General features: G+C 35.3%; 1 protein-coding gene across 1 annotated transcript in view; it reads left to right on the forward strand.

Moving 5' to 3' along the window:
- Nucleotides 1–17080, forward strand: part of LOC129001837 (intermembrane lipid transfer protein VPS13D-like) — a 101925-nt gene that overhangs the window by 57577 nt on the left and 27268 nt on the right. Inside the window, exons 35-48 of the mRNA XM_054429292.1 lie at nt 57–315; nt 1249–1420; nt 2204–2396; nt 3190–3387; nt 3939–4090; nt 4215–4416; nt 5064–5163; nt 5577–5698; nt 6244–6383; nt 11861–12040; nt 12663–12810; nt 13078–13259; nt 13790–13986; nt 14922–15074. Of these exons, the coding sequence (XP_054285267.1) occupies nt 57–315; nt 1249–1420; nt 2204–2396; nt 3190–3387; nt 3939–4090; nt 4215–4416; nt 5064–5163; nt 5577–5698; nt 6244–6383; nt 11861–12040; nt 12663–12810; nt 13078–13259; nt 13790–13986; nt 14922–15074 (2398 nt within the window). The remainder of the gene's footprint in view (nt 1–56; nt 316–1248; nt 1421–2203; nt 2397–3189; nt 3388–3938; nt 4091–4214; nt 4417–5063; nt 5164–5576; nt 5699–6243; nt 6384–11860; nt 12041–12662; nt 12811–13077; nt 13260–13789; nt 13987–14921; nt 15075–17080) is intronic.

Below are 17080 nucleotides of genomic sequence, written 5' to 3' on the forward strand. Positions count from 1 at the left end.
CATCCTACAACAAGTACCTGTATTTTCGTTACTGTAATCCTTCAAATTCTTTTCAGTTGCCAGTGACAAACCGCACGTCAACACAGAGCACGAGATCTTTGTTCGTTCGCTGTCCGTGGTGTTTAACCGTGCTGATTACGAGGTTGCTCGTGCTGTCATGAGCCAGTTGAGCGCACGAGTAGTAGCAGCGAGCGCAGGAGTTACGGAGACAGAAGCGAGTGTCGGATCACTCAGTCTTGTAGACCTGACACCTTGCCATGGCCAACTGTACAGGGAGAAGTTTGTGACTGCGGGACTCAACATGGTCATGAAGAAGTGAGTAGGATGTGACAAAATAGTATCTTATACCAGGGAACAGCTTGCAGATTACTAACAATGGAATAACTTTTCTGATGTTTTTGAAAGGTTGAGTGAAATGTAGTGATTTTATTAACTGTATGGCCAGCATTTTTTAACTTAAGTAGCTGACAAACAAGACTTATGTTTAGGGATGGTAAAATCTAGCAATTCATTCTAGAAACAAAGTGAAACTTTCATCAAACCCAATATTGATTCTAGTGTGTGAACAGATTCTCAAGACTTCATATTCTAACAATTCTAAAACTTGCAATAGATTCTCAAACTTTTAATGTCAGAATCCAGCAATGTTCTGCAATCTAGGCAATGCCCTTTATCATTTTCTTGATCAAAACAAAGTCTAGATTGATTTCGTTAGTCATATTAGTATTATGATTCCTGTTTCAAGACATCAATATATATTTTCTGACAAATCAGATATTTGGGAATTTTATAATCTCAATTGCATTAAGTTTGCTACCTTAAATGAACACAGGTCCAGGTAGCTCGTGCTAACGGTGGATGCTTCTAAGTGTGATATTTGAGATTCAGCTTAATTTCCTCACTACTACTCCGTACATGTTTTTTATGTCCCTTACTGTATTATCATTTTTGTGATTATCAGTGTTTGTAATATTTACAAGGCTAGATAAAATTTAGGCTAGGGTTGATAATGTACCTAGGCAGTGTTTTCTATTTTTATTATTTGTGTCTTTTTGTCGTGCCATGTTTAATTCATAAATTTGCTTGTAGAGTTATTAATATTTCTTCTTGTTATAAGATTCTAATAACATAACATAAGTCACATCTGGATAAGGTGGCCTATCCGTTATTTACGGACCAGCAGGCTAATTTCCTTGGCTGATCAAGTGTTAATAAAAGATAATTATTGTTTTACTTGTTTTTTGTCAGACACAACACACCAGACCCCCACTTGATCAGAGAATACGACACTTATCTGCGACTAGACATGATGTCCGTACAGTATGTACACACCAAACGATTCATCGCCGAACTGCAAGCATTCTTTCGCCAGTTTTCTCAGCTTCAACGCATTCTAAACGGTATCCGCTCTACTCGACAGGTAATTAAAATTACAATATTTTGAAATTTTAGCCTAAATATTGTATTTACATCAACAATGTTATCCTTTGTTGGTGTGCATTTTGTGGTAGAAAGATCCTCAAAAAGATTACCTTCACTTCATACTACTTATTTCTATTTCTTAACCTATCCTAAGAGTTTTACTCCAGCTTTAGGCTCCAGTTGATAGTAAATTTAAATTACTTAACATGATTGGATTGTTGTTTGTAATATTAATATTTATAGTAGGCCTAAGTACTTACTAATTATTTCCATGTATTAAATTCACTGAGATTTAAACAAATCTTCCTTTCTTAAAAGATATAAAATATAAATCTAAAAAAAATTTCAAAATAAACTACCACAAAACAAAGTTATGTAGAGTATGAAAACACAACTCAATTATAAGATACAGATATTAGTTATCAGTCTGTAAACTTAAAAATCCCTTTGAAAAACGGAAAAGACATTAATAATTTTGATAATGCCAACACTCGTGGGAATATTTTTTAGCTATTTTCAACCAAGGATGGTTGTTAACTTCAAACTGAGGCCGTTGTGTTTTAGGTTACATCTAATGTATAGAGTTAAACCAAGATGAATGATACCATGTTACACAAGTTATACCAGTTATGGTGATGATGTTTTGTTGATACTTACCACAATGGTGTTTCAAATTTCAACAGTTGAACAAAAATGTAGATTTTTACCTTCTGGTTTGTTGTTATTAGATAGTCAAAAATTGTTAGCCACCTTGACCATAACACTGTCTCTATGTGGTCAGATAAGTGAACTCGAGGGGTCAGGCACCAGACTGAAGCTAGAGATGGTGGCTGCGTCTCCAGTGCTGTTTCTACCAATGAGTGCTCGCTCTGGGGAAGTGCTCGTGGTAGACCTGGGCAAACTGCATGTCAGCAACCGCTTCCTCATGTCAGGGTCGGAGGGGACCATCAGCACACCCCAGGACAACTCTAAAGGTTACCACAGTTTATAGTAAAGATGTGTCGGTTGCCTTTATTTGTATATAGTAACTGAATATCAATGTGTACAATAATCCTTGAAACAACAACAAAATTAGTTAACTCACTCTTATTCCAAAACACTCATAACTATTTAATGTTTGGACACATGACTTGTTTGGGTTTAAATAGAAAAGCAGTATTAGTTTTGGTCTGGCATACATAAATTTGGTCTGTGCATTTATTACAATGTCATCATGAATATTATACGTGATTGTGGCAAAACCTGAAACATCTCCCGTGAGCAATAAGACATCATCGTCTTCTGTAACCACAGTAAAAACCTGAATATCTCTTGCGGTCTTTTTGACATCAATATTGTCTTCCACAATCACAGAAACATTCTCATTTACCCTTGTGATTGCAGCAAAAGCGTGAATTTTTGGCAAAGACATCATCATAGCCTGTAAATGTGACAGAATTGTTACGTTCCTTGTGATTGCCAAGAGGCAATAGTGTCATGCGATTGCAACAAGCAATAAACCTAAACTGTAATGCTCATCGTTTCTCGGTTTCTGTGGTTTTTTCCTTAAATATAGAACAAACCGCTAATTGACTTCTAAATCCGACCTAACCTTAGTTAGTTTATAGTTGTCGTTGTCATATACAAGCTACTCTAGATGAGTCCTCCTTATTGTAGCCAGCATTTATTTAGTAATTATCTGGATCTAAAACCCAAAGGGTAAAACCTTTAAGCCCTCTCCTTTTTTCAAGTCAATTGTATCTAGTCTAAAGTAACTGTTGTCCTCAGGAGTGCTGTTGGACGTGATGCAGATACAACTGGACCACATGGACCTGCTGAGTGGCTACCGAGTGTCTGAGGTGCAACCCAACAGTCATGTGCTGGGTAGTTACTGCATCACTCGCCGAGGTGGCTCACTGCTACGAGACAAGTGTCATCTGCAACTACAAGTGGAGCGTAATCTCATGACGCACATCGCTCACTCCGGTAAAGTGTGGTTACTTACTGTTAGTGGTGGTCAAATATACCTATTAATATGTTCAATAACCTTAAAATTCTATTCTCACTATTATTTTCACTATTTTGAATCAATTAAAAATGTCGTAACCTGTTTAAGCTAGCATTTTAAGAGCATTGAGATAATCTCTCGCCATCTTGGTGAAATTTGTGAGCATCTTTTCCATCTACACGATGATTATCTACCACTCTCTGAATAATATAAGATTTATGTGAAAAAAACCTAACTTAAAAAAAAATATACAAGAGTACAACACTTTCAAAATTTTTTAGACTTAATATCCCTTATCAGATTTGTGGTGATTGCTTAGCAAATTTAACATTTCCAATTTAGAGTTATACAGTACTTTACTATACTGTGGGTACTTATTGTACTATACACATATGGAAGTAACACTAGCTGTCTTCGTCTTGTATTCCATACAACAAAGCAGAAAATATTTTTAACAACATTAACAGTACATAAATATTATTTTTTAGCTATTTATTTCCATTTTAAATTGCAATTTATCATTCCCCAGTGCCAGACATGAGCATTCAAGGCACTCTCTCAACTTTGGCAGCTACTGTGGACCTGGATCAGTACAAACTGATTAAAGGACTGCTAAGTTATAACATCGGAGAGTGCATCGATGACTTGACACCTAGAGAAACTGCCACTGCACCTATGCAGGTAAAAATCAAGTTTTACTCAGCAAACATATAACTCTAATAAGTCCTATACACCCCTTTATTATATTTGTCATCTTTTTGCAATGGTGTTAGTACTTAACCATTTATCTGCCAATTGTATACAGGAGGAGGTTAACAATGCATGGTTGTGGAACTCTATACACTTGGAGCTGGTAGATGTGAGTGTGTGTCTACGTAGAGGACATCAGACTCTGGCTTGTATCAACTTTGTCAAGAGTCACCTCAACGTGGACAGCTACAGCGACGCCACACAAGATGTTGACCTGGTCTCACAGGAGATACTCATCACTGACACTAGGTTTTTAGGTGAGATTTTTGTCTCTAAAAAATGTTAGAGTTGCGGTAATAAGTTGTTGGTGGTATTGTTGTGATAAATTATTAATTAATTTTGTAATTTAAATTGTTTTAAACGTTTTGTATAAAATTATGTACAATATGGAAATTAGGAACTGTCCCACAGCAAAACCCCGCAATAACAAAAAAGCATCGTTTTCCACAATCAAAAAATTTTTTTCATTTACTGCAGCTGTGTAGACATTGTTATTGTCTCCGGCGGTGATGCCAAAATCCATAATTTCCTCTGAGGTAACAAAAACATCATCGTCTTCCACAATTGCAAGCAAATTTTGTTCATTTCCCGCGGTCATGGTAAAACCCGAATAACCCAGGCTAAGTTATCCATGACAAAAACCTTAAATATAATGATAATTTAGTTGAGGATCTTTTTTTACTGTTAAGTGTAGCTTAATTTTTGTTATCTTGATAGTGTGAATTTTTTAGGTCTGTCAAACATTTGCTTAACTAATCAAACCTTATGAAAATGCAAGTATTTAAAATTAATTTGTATACAAACAATTCAGAACCAACTTAACCTAACCTTGATTTTTGAAGACTTTCTCTATCTGAAGGTAAACTAGTGTGCTAATGATACTTACATTTAGTGGATATTTCAGATGAACCAGCCAACAAGAGATCCAATATCTTCACCAACATTCTACAACCGATAGTGATGACCTCTGAGGTCGGGACAGTTCAGGCTCAGGTGCACCACAGGTCAGTCTGGCTCGTCAAAATGTCTACTAAATGGTTGTTCTGAGACTTTAGAAGGTGCTTAAGGTCTGGGGAATTAGTTTAGGACCAGGGAAATATTTTCAACAGACATTTTTGTTCAGCTGTAAATTCTATAATCCTTAACGTAAGTGTATTAAATGTGTCTGTATGTACTGTGGAACTTCATAAGTAATACCTGATGATGATGTTTTGACAACAAAACATGTACAAATTTAATCAAACCTGTAACTGATGTGCTGACCTGAGCAATCCCATCTTTCATCATTGAAATAGCTCAAAGGTAGGAAAAACATTGTTTCAAAATGAAAAATAATCTGCAAGATAGTAAAATTGGTCTAACATTAAAATATAACATTTGTGTTTTTGAATGTAATACGTTGGTGTTGCCATTGCAGAAGACTACTGGACATGTCCAAGTTTACCATTCTACTGAACAACATGAGACTAATGGCTATTCTAGACTGGTGGGAGACTGCGAGGGACTTTATACTGGAGAACCCTGTCAACCCTTGGCCAGGTAAGGCAGCACGCCAGTCATTAGTTAAGCTAACCTTTCTGTAAAAGAAATATTGGATTGCATCAGGTCCATAGTTACATTGTGTAAATGTATTAAAATCAACACTACAATGTCCAAAAGAAAACTATAATCGGTTTCAATCGCTCTGAATACTGATTTGAGAAATATGAAAACGTCACATTACAATTAATCAAAATGATTTACCTGAAGCTGTAACCATCCAGGCATTTTATTCAGCCCCTGGACTTGCTTTTTTCTGGAATGTTTTTAAGTTTCATGAATCAGTGTCTAGTTTAACTGAAATGTTGTTCACTGAAACATCTGCTTTTGATTATTATTTGACGGTGAGATCAAATTTGAGATTGAAGCAATGATACTCTCAGTTACTTCAATAATAAAAATAGTGGATTTACAACAAGAAATACATTCAACCTAATTTAAAACATTTAATATTTCAATTTAATATAAGAAAATCCAAGAAACCATCAAATAATAATTTTTATATTACTATATGTATTTACTTGATTTAATTTCCTCTGCGGTAGTGGCTAATAACAAGCGAGAGGAAAAACCAGCAAATCCGGAGGCTCCGCTACCATTTGAGATGAAACTGAACATCACCAACTCAGAAATTGTGTTTGTGGAAGACACTTCTCAGTGGGACTCTAATGCTGTCATTCTTAAGGTAACGTGGTTGTTAACTTTGTAGATATTGCCTTATCACTAAAGGTGGAGAACCTACTGAGGCTGCTCTTATGGTATAGGCCTCTCTTCAGCCTAGAATAATACAAAAATAAAAAAAGTTTCACCAGATTTTGACCGACATTTGAGTCCTTCAAGGTTAGACAGTTGGAAAAGTGTGTTAGTGGCAGAGCTGTCAGAATTGTTACGAGCCATTGACTCAGGTGGTATTGCTTCAGACAGTTAATCCAAAGTAGCAACATCTTGCATTCATATCCTAGCACTGTCACTTTCACCCCTTGCTTGCTTAATGCATTCCATGCACATTTATTTATTTATGTGGAAAGGTAAATTCAAGGTAAGTGTAAGTGTTCAAGGTAAGTTCAAGGTAACCAGATTGGCTTGATGTTGGACTGGAATACTGGAATTGACAGGCATAGCAACGTATGATTTTCAAAGTCACTTTAAAGTGTGTTTAAAATTGTTTTACTATAGATAAATAATAAAAGTGCCTCTTAATAGTACTCCAAAATAGTTTAAACAAATACATTTAAAAAAATTGTGTTAAATATCTGTTCAAAAAACTGTTTCAAGGTACTGATCAAAGTTAACCTATATTTTGCTTTGAAACATTATGGATAATTATTATTTCTATTGAGTTAAGAGTTAAAAAAAAAACATTAACAGTGAAGAATTTGAAAACTACAAATCTGTTAAAGGACTTGTTTGAAGCAGTAATACAGTGCAGGCAAGTAACATAATAATTCAACTAGCTGATGAGCACAGTGGGCTTACCATTGCATTTCACACACTAATAAACTTTATAAAAGAAGAGTTTTGGTGATTGCTATACATTACGAACATCACAAATAAACTGCAATAGGTACCAGTGATAACCACACAACTGCCAAGGAGGTGTATCATTAACTGATAAGCCTGTAGAGCTCAGCCTAGGTCAAAGGCCTAGAACGCTTATCAGTGATAAGCTAAGACACTGGTTTTCCTTTGAAACCTAGTATTTATTTTTAATTTATACTTATATATTTTATATTTATAGCTTTTACATTCAAAACAAATAACTTAGCCAAAATAAATGATCCATTTGATTAACAGTATAATTAATTAAATTTATTCATTTAAAAATGGTGAATAAAAAACAATATCCCTGTGGAAATTGTTGTAGAAATGTTGGAAAGTGTAAAGCTGTGCTATGTAAAGGTATCTGTTGTAATTGGTTCCACTTTAAATGCACCACACTTACAGTAGATGAATTTAATAAAATTTCTACTGGTGATAAAAAATGGGTGTGTGACCCATGCAAGACCAAGGATGTTACATTAGGAATTGACCAAGAAACAGAAGAGTTAAATGCGGATATAAATCAGGAACTGGAAAATCAAATTGAAATTATTAAGACTTTGAATGAGGATCTAAATCAGGCAAATAAGGAAATACAGGAACTAAAATCTCAAAAAGCATCGCTAGAAACTTTAGTGTTAAAAAAAGAAGAGGTGATAATAACGCTTGAGGAGAAAATCAAGGATTTGAAAACTATCATTAGAAAACCAGATTGGCCAACATTAAAAAACAAAAATAATGTTTCCAAATCAAAACAGAATATTCCGGTAAATCAATCTACACCTAGAAGTAGGAGTAAACCAAATGTTGTAGCTCAAACACCAATTAGTTTTATAAATAACTCAATCGTGCATGAAGATGTTGAAACCCGTAATCGCTTTGAAGGACTTGTCGTGGAAGATGAGACTACTGAAGATGAACTTGATGTTAAAAATACTAAAATTTGCCAACTACCCTCTACTAAAAAAATACTGGTTTGTGCTGACAGCCATGGGAGAGATTTAGCATGGCACCTAAAAAAATCCCAAAATCAGTATGAAACACTAGGATTTGTTAGACCGGGTGGTCGAACAAATCAGATTTTAAATCTAAAAAATGTTGAGGGTGAAAATCTCAAAGAAGAAGATGTTCTAGTGATCATTTGTGGTACAAACGATGTGGCTAAAAATGAAGCGGATGAATGTGTTGAGGGTATATCAACTTTCTTGGACAAAGTGAAACAAAAAAAAGTGTGTTTGGTAGATTTACCAATGAGGTATGACTTACCAAATTGGTCATGCGTTAATAATGAAGTACGAAGAACCAACCTACGCCTGAAGGATCTATGTCAAAAACACAGTAATGTCTTTATTGTGGAGGCTAGCAAGGCTGAAAGACATTTTCATACACACCAAGGTCTCCATCTCAACAACAGGGGAAAGAAGTGGCTTGCCGATAGGATAGCTGAAGCTGTTGCTGCTAAGGAGTACGAGCGTCCAATGAGTGCACATGATGTACAACCTCCCCCACCAGGCACTGAATCTCTATCGGGAAACGTCTCTCCACCAACACAAGGCAATGTACCCTAGTTCTATCTAAAGAATGTCTTAGCATTTTAACTATTAACATGCAGTCCCTACGTAATAAACTATGTGAACTGGAGATTATTTTAAATGAAAACCCAACTGATGTTATCTGTGTAAATGAGCATTGGCTGCTGAAAGAAGATATTTCACTGTATGTACCTGAAGGTTATATCTTAGCTTCCTTCTACTGTAGACTTTCTCCTTATGGGGGTTCTTCTATATTGGTGAAAAAGGATACATTGTTTGAGCAACTAGACATTACCAAGTATTGCCTCAGTTCCACCTGTGAAGCTTCTGCGGTTAGGCTAACAAAGCTGAATATTTTAATATTATGTATATATCGCCCCCCTGTGTCTAATTTTAAGAGTTTTATTGCCAATTTAGAGAAATTATTAACTGATCTCACTGCTAGTCCTAAGCCTTTTAGATATGTAATTCTTGCAGGTGACCTGAATGTTGATATTCTCAAATCCCATGACAATGAAACCCTAGAATTAAGTTATATCTTAAGATCTTTTGATTTATATTTTGTTCATGAAGAATTCACCAGGTTCAATTCATGTCTTGATGTTGTAGCCTCTAATGTCACGTCTGACCAGGTGGAGGTTAGATTGCTGGATCAGTATATTCTATCTGACCATGCAGGTGTATGGACTACCTTTAGTTTCAGCACTGACCTGAGTATAAAAGATTTTTAAAAATCAGGTGAGAATAAAATTAAAAAATGCCGATTTCTTTCTGAGGGTAAAATTAACTGTCTCAAGCAATTTCTGGTGGATGCTGAGTGGGGAAGAGTATACACTAATGAAGTTAATAGCTCAGTGAATGTCTTTTTTAATATTTTCTCTTTTTATTTAAACATTAGTTGTCCTAAGATCTCTGTTAGTCCTAAGAGCAAGGCTAAGGTAATAAACTGGTTTACTCCTGAGTTGAGTAATATGCGTAGACTCCTACTGCTTATGAATGACAGATGGAAGATTTCTAAAAGTTTGGAGGATAAATTGAGTCTTAAAAATTTTAGAAACCAGTACAGAAAAGAGATTACCAAGGCCAAAATTGCAGCTAACAGCAAGTTTATAGCTAATTCCAAAAACCAGTGTAAAGCTGCTTGGGCAGTCACTAAAAGAGAAGGGAACCTTGAAATAAACACAAATGTTACGATTCCTATTACATCTAAGCAACTTAATGAATATTTTGTTAATGTTAGTCATTTTTCTACAGAGCAAAACAATAGTCTTGATGTGAGTAACCTTGACTACTCAGATTATTTGAAGAATTGTGTTAGGAAAACAGATTCTAGTAATAGTAATTTTAATCTAAAACTAGTTGACGAACAAACAATATTGTCTGTGGTTAGTAAACTGAGCAATTCTCGTTCAGAAGATGTCTATGGAATGTCAAACTTTTTGTTGAGGAACATTGTTGATGTAATATTGCAGTCTTTGACTTTTATTGTAAATTCAATTCTTGCCACTGGATGTTTTCCTGATTGCTTGAAAGCTACCAAAGTAATACCTGTTTATAAGAAGGGCGATGTAAACCAACCAGAGAACTATAGGCCAGTAGTGATTGTTCCCATATTGAGCAAGATTATTGAGACATGCATTGTAACCCAACTTAATGAGTATTTTGTCAGCAATAGCCTCTTTTATCCTTCTCAATTTGGTTTTAGACCTAACCTTTCAACAACAGATGCGATTGAAAGGATTGTGGATTTTGTTTTAAATGGTTTTGAGAAAAAACAAGTAGTAAGTTCTGTTTTAGTGGATCTAAGCAAAGCTTTTGATACAGTCTCGCATGATATTCTGTGTAATAAGCTAAAGCATTATGGTATTGTTGATAAAGAGTTGAATCTGATCCAAAGTTATTTAAGCAATAGAAAGCAAATGGTTAGTTGTAATAATAATGATTCTGATTTCCTACAAGTTACAGTCGGAGTGCCGCAAGGCTCTGTCCTAGGCCCTTTTTTATTTTTAGTTTTTATTAATGACTACAGTTCAAATGTTTCTGTGATGTCTGTTTTGTATGCGGATGACACCACCCTGATACATTCTGATTTAGATTTTTTCACTGTTCAACACAGACTACAAATAGCTATGGAGGAATCAAAATCATGGTTTTTAGCAAACAAATTAAATGTTAATGAAAGTAAAACAGAACATATTGTATTTACTTTAAGCAGTCAGCTAAATCTAGTATTAGATGATAATTATTTATTAAAACCTGTAAAACTTCTTGGTATTTATTTAGACAGTAAGCTGTGTTGGGAGGAACATGTAAATAATCTATGTAAAAAATTGTCACGTGTCACTTGTTTGTTAAGAAAGTTAAGGTCTTGTGTGTGCTCAGAAGTAATTATTATGATATATTATGGTCTTTTTCACAGCCATCTCAACTATGGTGTCAGATTATGGGGAAATTCAGCTGCTGCCAAAACCGCCTTTGTTTGGCAAAAAAAGGCTATAAGAGCAATGTTTGGTTTAGATGCAGAGGCCTCATGCCGTAACCTTTTCCCTAATCTTAATATACTTACTCTCCCTAGTTTGTTTATCTTTCACAATCTTTGTTTTGTCAAGAAGAATATTGAAAAGTTTAATACAAACTCATCTGTCCATTCCTATAACACTAGACAAAGAGACCACATAGCTAGGCCTAGTATTAGATTGCAAAAATATTTCATTAGTCATAGGTACCATCAGATTTTATTTTACAACAAATTGCCTTTAGATATAAAAATGTTACCTTTTAAGAAATTTTGTACCACTGTTTGTAAGTTGCTTAAAGATAAGGCATTTTATTCAACTGAGGAATTTTTAAATCATGTATTTTAATGTTGACTTTAATGTTTACTTTGACTTTCTATACAAAAATTATATGTTGACGAAGCCTATTGTAACTGTGTTATCTAATGGCAAATAAATTCTTGATTCTTGATTCTTGATTGAAGGTTAAAAGAGCTCACCATCCTTAACTATAAAAATAATTAACAATCACATTTACTAGTGAAGGTGACGATGGTTGGAAATTTACTAATGAGTAACACATGTTATGTTGGCAGAGCACTACGGTGATCACTTACCGGCCACTTGTGATGGAAAAGCCTCTGTCTTGTAATCTCAACCATTGTGAGATGTTCTCTTGTATCCTGGGTATGGAGGATGAAACTGCTCTGTCCATCATTGACCCTGTCACCGTCAACATCGAGATTGTACTGGATAAGGGAGTCAAGACACTCAAGGTAATTATTTAAACAAGTAATCAACACTAGAAGTATTAAGCCATATTTTTGCCATAAATGCTAAAGTTTTTTAAGGTTTTGTATGATAAATTGGAAACATTGAGTTGCTGATTGTGGCAAAATTTTAAGCGTCCCCTGCGATCATGGCTAAATCATGACAATCCACTGCATTTGTGGCGAAACTGGGAACAGTTATATTTTCTGTAGTTTTCAAGACAGCCTCATCTTCTCCCTTGGTTGTGGCAAAAACCCGAGCATCCTCTGCAGTCACGGTGAAATCGTGAATGTCTTCCACGGTTGTGAACTCATCATCATTGTCTTTCGTGTTTGTGTCGAAATCATTAACATATATCCTGAAATCAAAGTGAAAATCTTTAATTGCGTAATTATTGCAGAAGCTTACTCTATCTCAAAAATAAAATTTCACTCGGCTAAAAGAGCATTTGCACACAGAACTTGGTCTGAATATTGTAATTGAAAATTACTTTAGAGAAATTTTGATAGAGAAACGATAATTAAACCGTATATGTTTAAGTGAGCTACTAAACACTTATTGTATACATAGAAACTTTATTGTATACATTCAATAATTTTGATTCTTAATTTGTGTTCTTGTCCACAGGCACAGATGGTACACTTGAGTCTCCGTCTCTCCTACCATGATGTTCGTATGTTCTCACAAATGCTGGAGTCAGTACCCAAGCAAACACGATGGGCTCGCAGTCACAGCATAGAGTCACCCAGTAGTACGAGGCCTGCTAACTTTAGAAGTGAGTTTCACAGAATAAAGGTTCTTCATCTTCTCTATTTCTTTCTTTTAATTGTTAAATTTCTGCTCAGGAGGAATGTCACCATGCTCTTCCTATGTTTTTAAATCTTAAATTCCTACCTAATCAAAAGTGTAAGTGTAGTAAAAAAAAGACTGTTAACATTTTGAAAAGTCTTAGCACTTGTTGACCCATACTGATTTTGTTAGAAACTGCTTAGTGTGAACACAGTTTACTTGTTGGAACATAATGTGCAATGATGACTTGTAGGTCAGCTGGTGAAGCTGAGTGCGCTGGGGTTCAAGGAGGAGGATTGTGTGAAGGCGTTGGAGACATGCAGTGGTCAGCTGGATGATGCTGCTCTGTGGCTGACTCAGCACGCTCTGCCTGTAGTAGAGACTCACGGTTCAAGCGAGGCTGGCTACACTAACCGGTCCTTCACTGTCATAGAGGTATATCAGTGGATTTCTCATAAAATTGTATTGTTTAAACCAAAAAAATCAGTTGAGATGATGGCTTAGTCAACTCCAAAAGTGTGGCAGTGATGTGTGTGTCCTGATGCACTAAACGACACTCTTGTACTGTACCTGCTCACCCTTTACTTTGATACGTTCTACCATAGACTTTTGTATACTGAAGTAGACATCTTATCTATATGGACCCGCTGTTGTCAATTTTTTATTAAAAAATAAAATAGTTGTGAAGTTGTTTGAGCCAGTCACAGAAGGTGCTAGTATCAAAAATTATATTTTCTACCTTTTGTTTGTTGCTGACAAAGTTGGTGGATCATAACAGTTGCTATGGCTCACAATAAGTTGTTCCTTCAGTTTAAATCAGTAAAAAAGAATTGATTAGGCCCTTAGGCCGAAGTAAACTGGCAAATGCTATCTCTTAGATACTCTAGTGCAACCAGTATTATTCTTGTGATACTTCTATAGTGCCCTAGATCATTTTTGACTACAGTTTAATCTATATGTGGCAGGTGGAGACGGACTGTCTGTCTGTATGTATCATTGACGACTGCCGAGACGCAGATGTTCCTCTGCTAGAGCTGACCCTCGGCTCACTGGCGTACCGCCAGGACTTGGCACAACAGAGTGGTTCTGCCAACTGTGCTTTACACAGTGACTACTACAACCGCACTCTGTCTGGATGGGAGCCCTTCATCGAGCCTTGGTCGTAAGTAACACTCTTGCAAGTTTGCTATTGGAACAAGATAGATTTTAGGAACAGTAAAATTGGTTCCTATTGATGGATACAGTAAACTTCTTCACCAGATGGTTTAAAGTATTTGGGTGAGAAGCCTTTATCGGATAAAAATTCTATTTGACATAAGGTCATATGGACAAGAATGCCTAGTAACTACCTGGTGGATGTTAGTATGGGTAAGAACAAAGCCACACTAAAAAAACAAGCCGTAATGCTCGTCAAGCATGACAACACGATAGAAGACGGCAATGACGTAGGTATTTATTTATTTATTTTCCAAGGAAAGATTAAAACAAGCACTGATCACAAACCGCAAACATTACGTCATTGCCGTCTTCTATTGTGACGTCATGCTTGACAAGCATTACGGCCTGTATTTTTAGTGTGGCCTTGGTAAGAATCAGCCAATGTGTTGCATAAACCCTATCGTGTGGTGACCACAGCTAAACCTCTCAACACTGTTTTACACTTAGGTAAAAAGGTTTTGCGTTTAGATTTCAAGATTGGAGATTTGTGGCTCAATTTTGTTACAGTTTAAACCAACACTTGTTTTAATGTATACTAAACTGTAGAATTATACTTTGACCTTTACAAGTTGTTTTGTAAATAGGCCTATAGTAGAAAAAAGACTCATAAAATACTGCAGACAGCTTACACCTTAACAAAAAATTTTTATCATTTTGCAAATATTTACGATACAAGACTTTGAAAAGACTATTTTATTGTCACATAAAAGTGTGAAGAACAGAGCATTTGTCTCAGATTTTAAGTAGTTTGTTTGACAGTGGCAGGAGCTTTTCCGAGACCAAAATTGAGAGACAACCATCATAGTTGAAGCAGCCATTTAGATAATCCACCATCGCTTTTGTAATACCTTTTAATAATTTGCTAAATATTGTTTGCAGATGTAGCTTTCAATGGGACAAAACTCAAGAAAGACAACAAGTGTACTTGTTGAGTGAGGATGTTTTAAACATCAACATCACCAGCACTTTAGTCGAACTGTTCAACAGTGTTAAAGAGACTTGGACCCAAGACTACTACAACCCCAAGGACAGGTGAGGCAGTTAGATACAATGAATTGACTTAAAATGGTTTACAATACCTGCATATAGTAATCCTTTGTTGCTGATTTAGGCAACTAGTTTCGGTTCTTGTTTTGAACCATCTTCAGGCCTCAAGGTGTCAAGTGATCACTTCATTCGAAGGTCGTTAACAGAGTTCAATAAATAAAACATATACAAAACACGATACACGGAACGGACACACATTACAAAAAACACGAAAAACACGAAGGGACATTGACAATCGATCGTGACTGGGCTGAGGTGACCGGGTCTAAACTTTACCTCAGCCCGGTCACGATCGATTGTCAATGTCCCTTCGTGTTTTTTGTAATGTGTGTCCGTTCCGTGTATCGTGTTTTGTATATGTTTTATTTATTGAACTCTGTTCGACCTTCGAATGAAGTGATCACTTGACACCTTGAGGCCTGAAGATGGTTCAAAACAAGAACCGAAACTAGTTGCCTAAATCAGCAACAAAGGATTACTATATGCAGGTATTGTAAACCATTTTAAGTATAATACAGTAATCCGGAGGCTAAACAACTATTTTTAAAATGAATTGAGTTTATCGTGTGCTAGGAATTATGTGGACGTTTCCAATCACCAATGATTGTAAAAGCTCAGAATTTTCACTGGGTCACCTCCCTTTGGTGTTGGTTTGTAGGTTGAGTATCTTTAATCAAATCAAATCAAATCAAAAAATCCTTTATTCAAGCAGTACATTTCTATACATGAATTGTGTCAAGTCAAGAATAAACATAACTATACATTTGGCAAATTTACTACACTAATTAATTAAGAGCTATAATCTATATGTATACACTTTCTCCCCTACAACTACTTACTGTTCAACCATTACAACTAACTATTGATTTGACATACTAATATCTAATTGAAAAAGTCCCCAATCTTGTAGCAGCATTTATCTGACAACAATTTGAACAAACTGGTTTTAAATCTTTTAAAATCTGTCAAACCCTTTATGGTGCTAGGCAGGCTATTATACAATTTTATGCCAGAGTAATATGGAGAATGTTCAATGGTGGAGGTGTTATGTCTAGGGTATGTAAGGCTATTCTTTTGTCTTGTGTTATAGTTGTGAAAATCAGAGTTATTTGGAAAATTTGATAAATTTTGTCTTATATACAAAATTAAATTATATATGTATATACTAGGAAAAGTAAGAATTTTGTGATTTTTAAAAATACTCTTACAGGATTTTTTTCCTTTAAGTCCAAAAATAATACGGATAATTCTCTTCTGCATTTTAAAAACTTTTTTTCTCCTATCTGAATTTCCCCAGAAGATCACACCATAATTAAACAAGTGATAGACATAACCGTAATAAACCATCATGAGAGTGGATATGTCAACAGATTTAGATAAAATAATGAACATAAAATGAGCTTTATTTAATTTTTTTACAACTTCACCAATATGATTTTGCCAAGTCAATTTTTGATCCACTGTGATGCCTAAGAATTTAACTGAGCTTACTGAATTTAGAGAAAGATTCAAATCTAATTTTGTTAATGAGTCTGATTTCTGGTAGTTTTTTTGGAATTCCATCAGAAGAGATTTATCTTTATTTAACGCCAAACCATTTGCTTCAAACCATTTTTCTAGCTGAAGGAAATCTTGTTCAGCTGTTTGTTGCATGAAAATTTTACTATGATCAGTGAAAATAATGGAAATGTCATCAGCAAACATTACTGATTTTGACTTTAAAATCAAAGGTAGGTCATTAATATAAACCAAAAACAGTAGTGGACCTAGTATTGAGCCTTGTGGCACACCCTCTGTGACTAATTTGAAATCAGATTTCAGATTTATTAACCGTAGGTCCACACACTGTTTCCGCATTGATAAAAACGAGGTTATCCACTTTATAGCCATGCCTGACACACCATAAAAGTTTAGTTTTTGTATTAATAGGCTATGGTTTACACAGTCAAATGCTTTTGACAGATCACAGTAGAGACCAGCTACTGCCTGCG

Source organism: Macrosteles quadrilineatus, unplaced genomic scaffold (assembly GCF_028750875.1).
Source record: "Macrosteles quadrilineatus isolate MER2022 unplaced genomic scaffold, UCM_ALF_1.0 Scaffold_8__2_contigs__length_117827958, whole genome shotgun sequence".
Lineage (NCBI taxonomy): Eukaryota > Metazoa > Arthropoda > Insecta > Hemiptera > Cicadellidae > Macrosteles > Macrosteles quadrilineatus.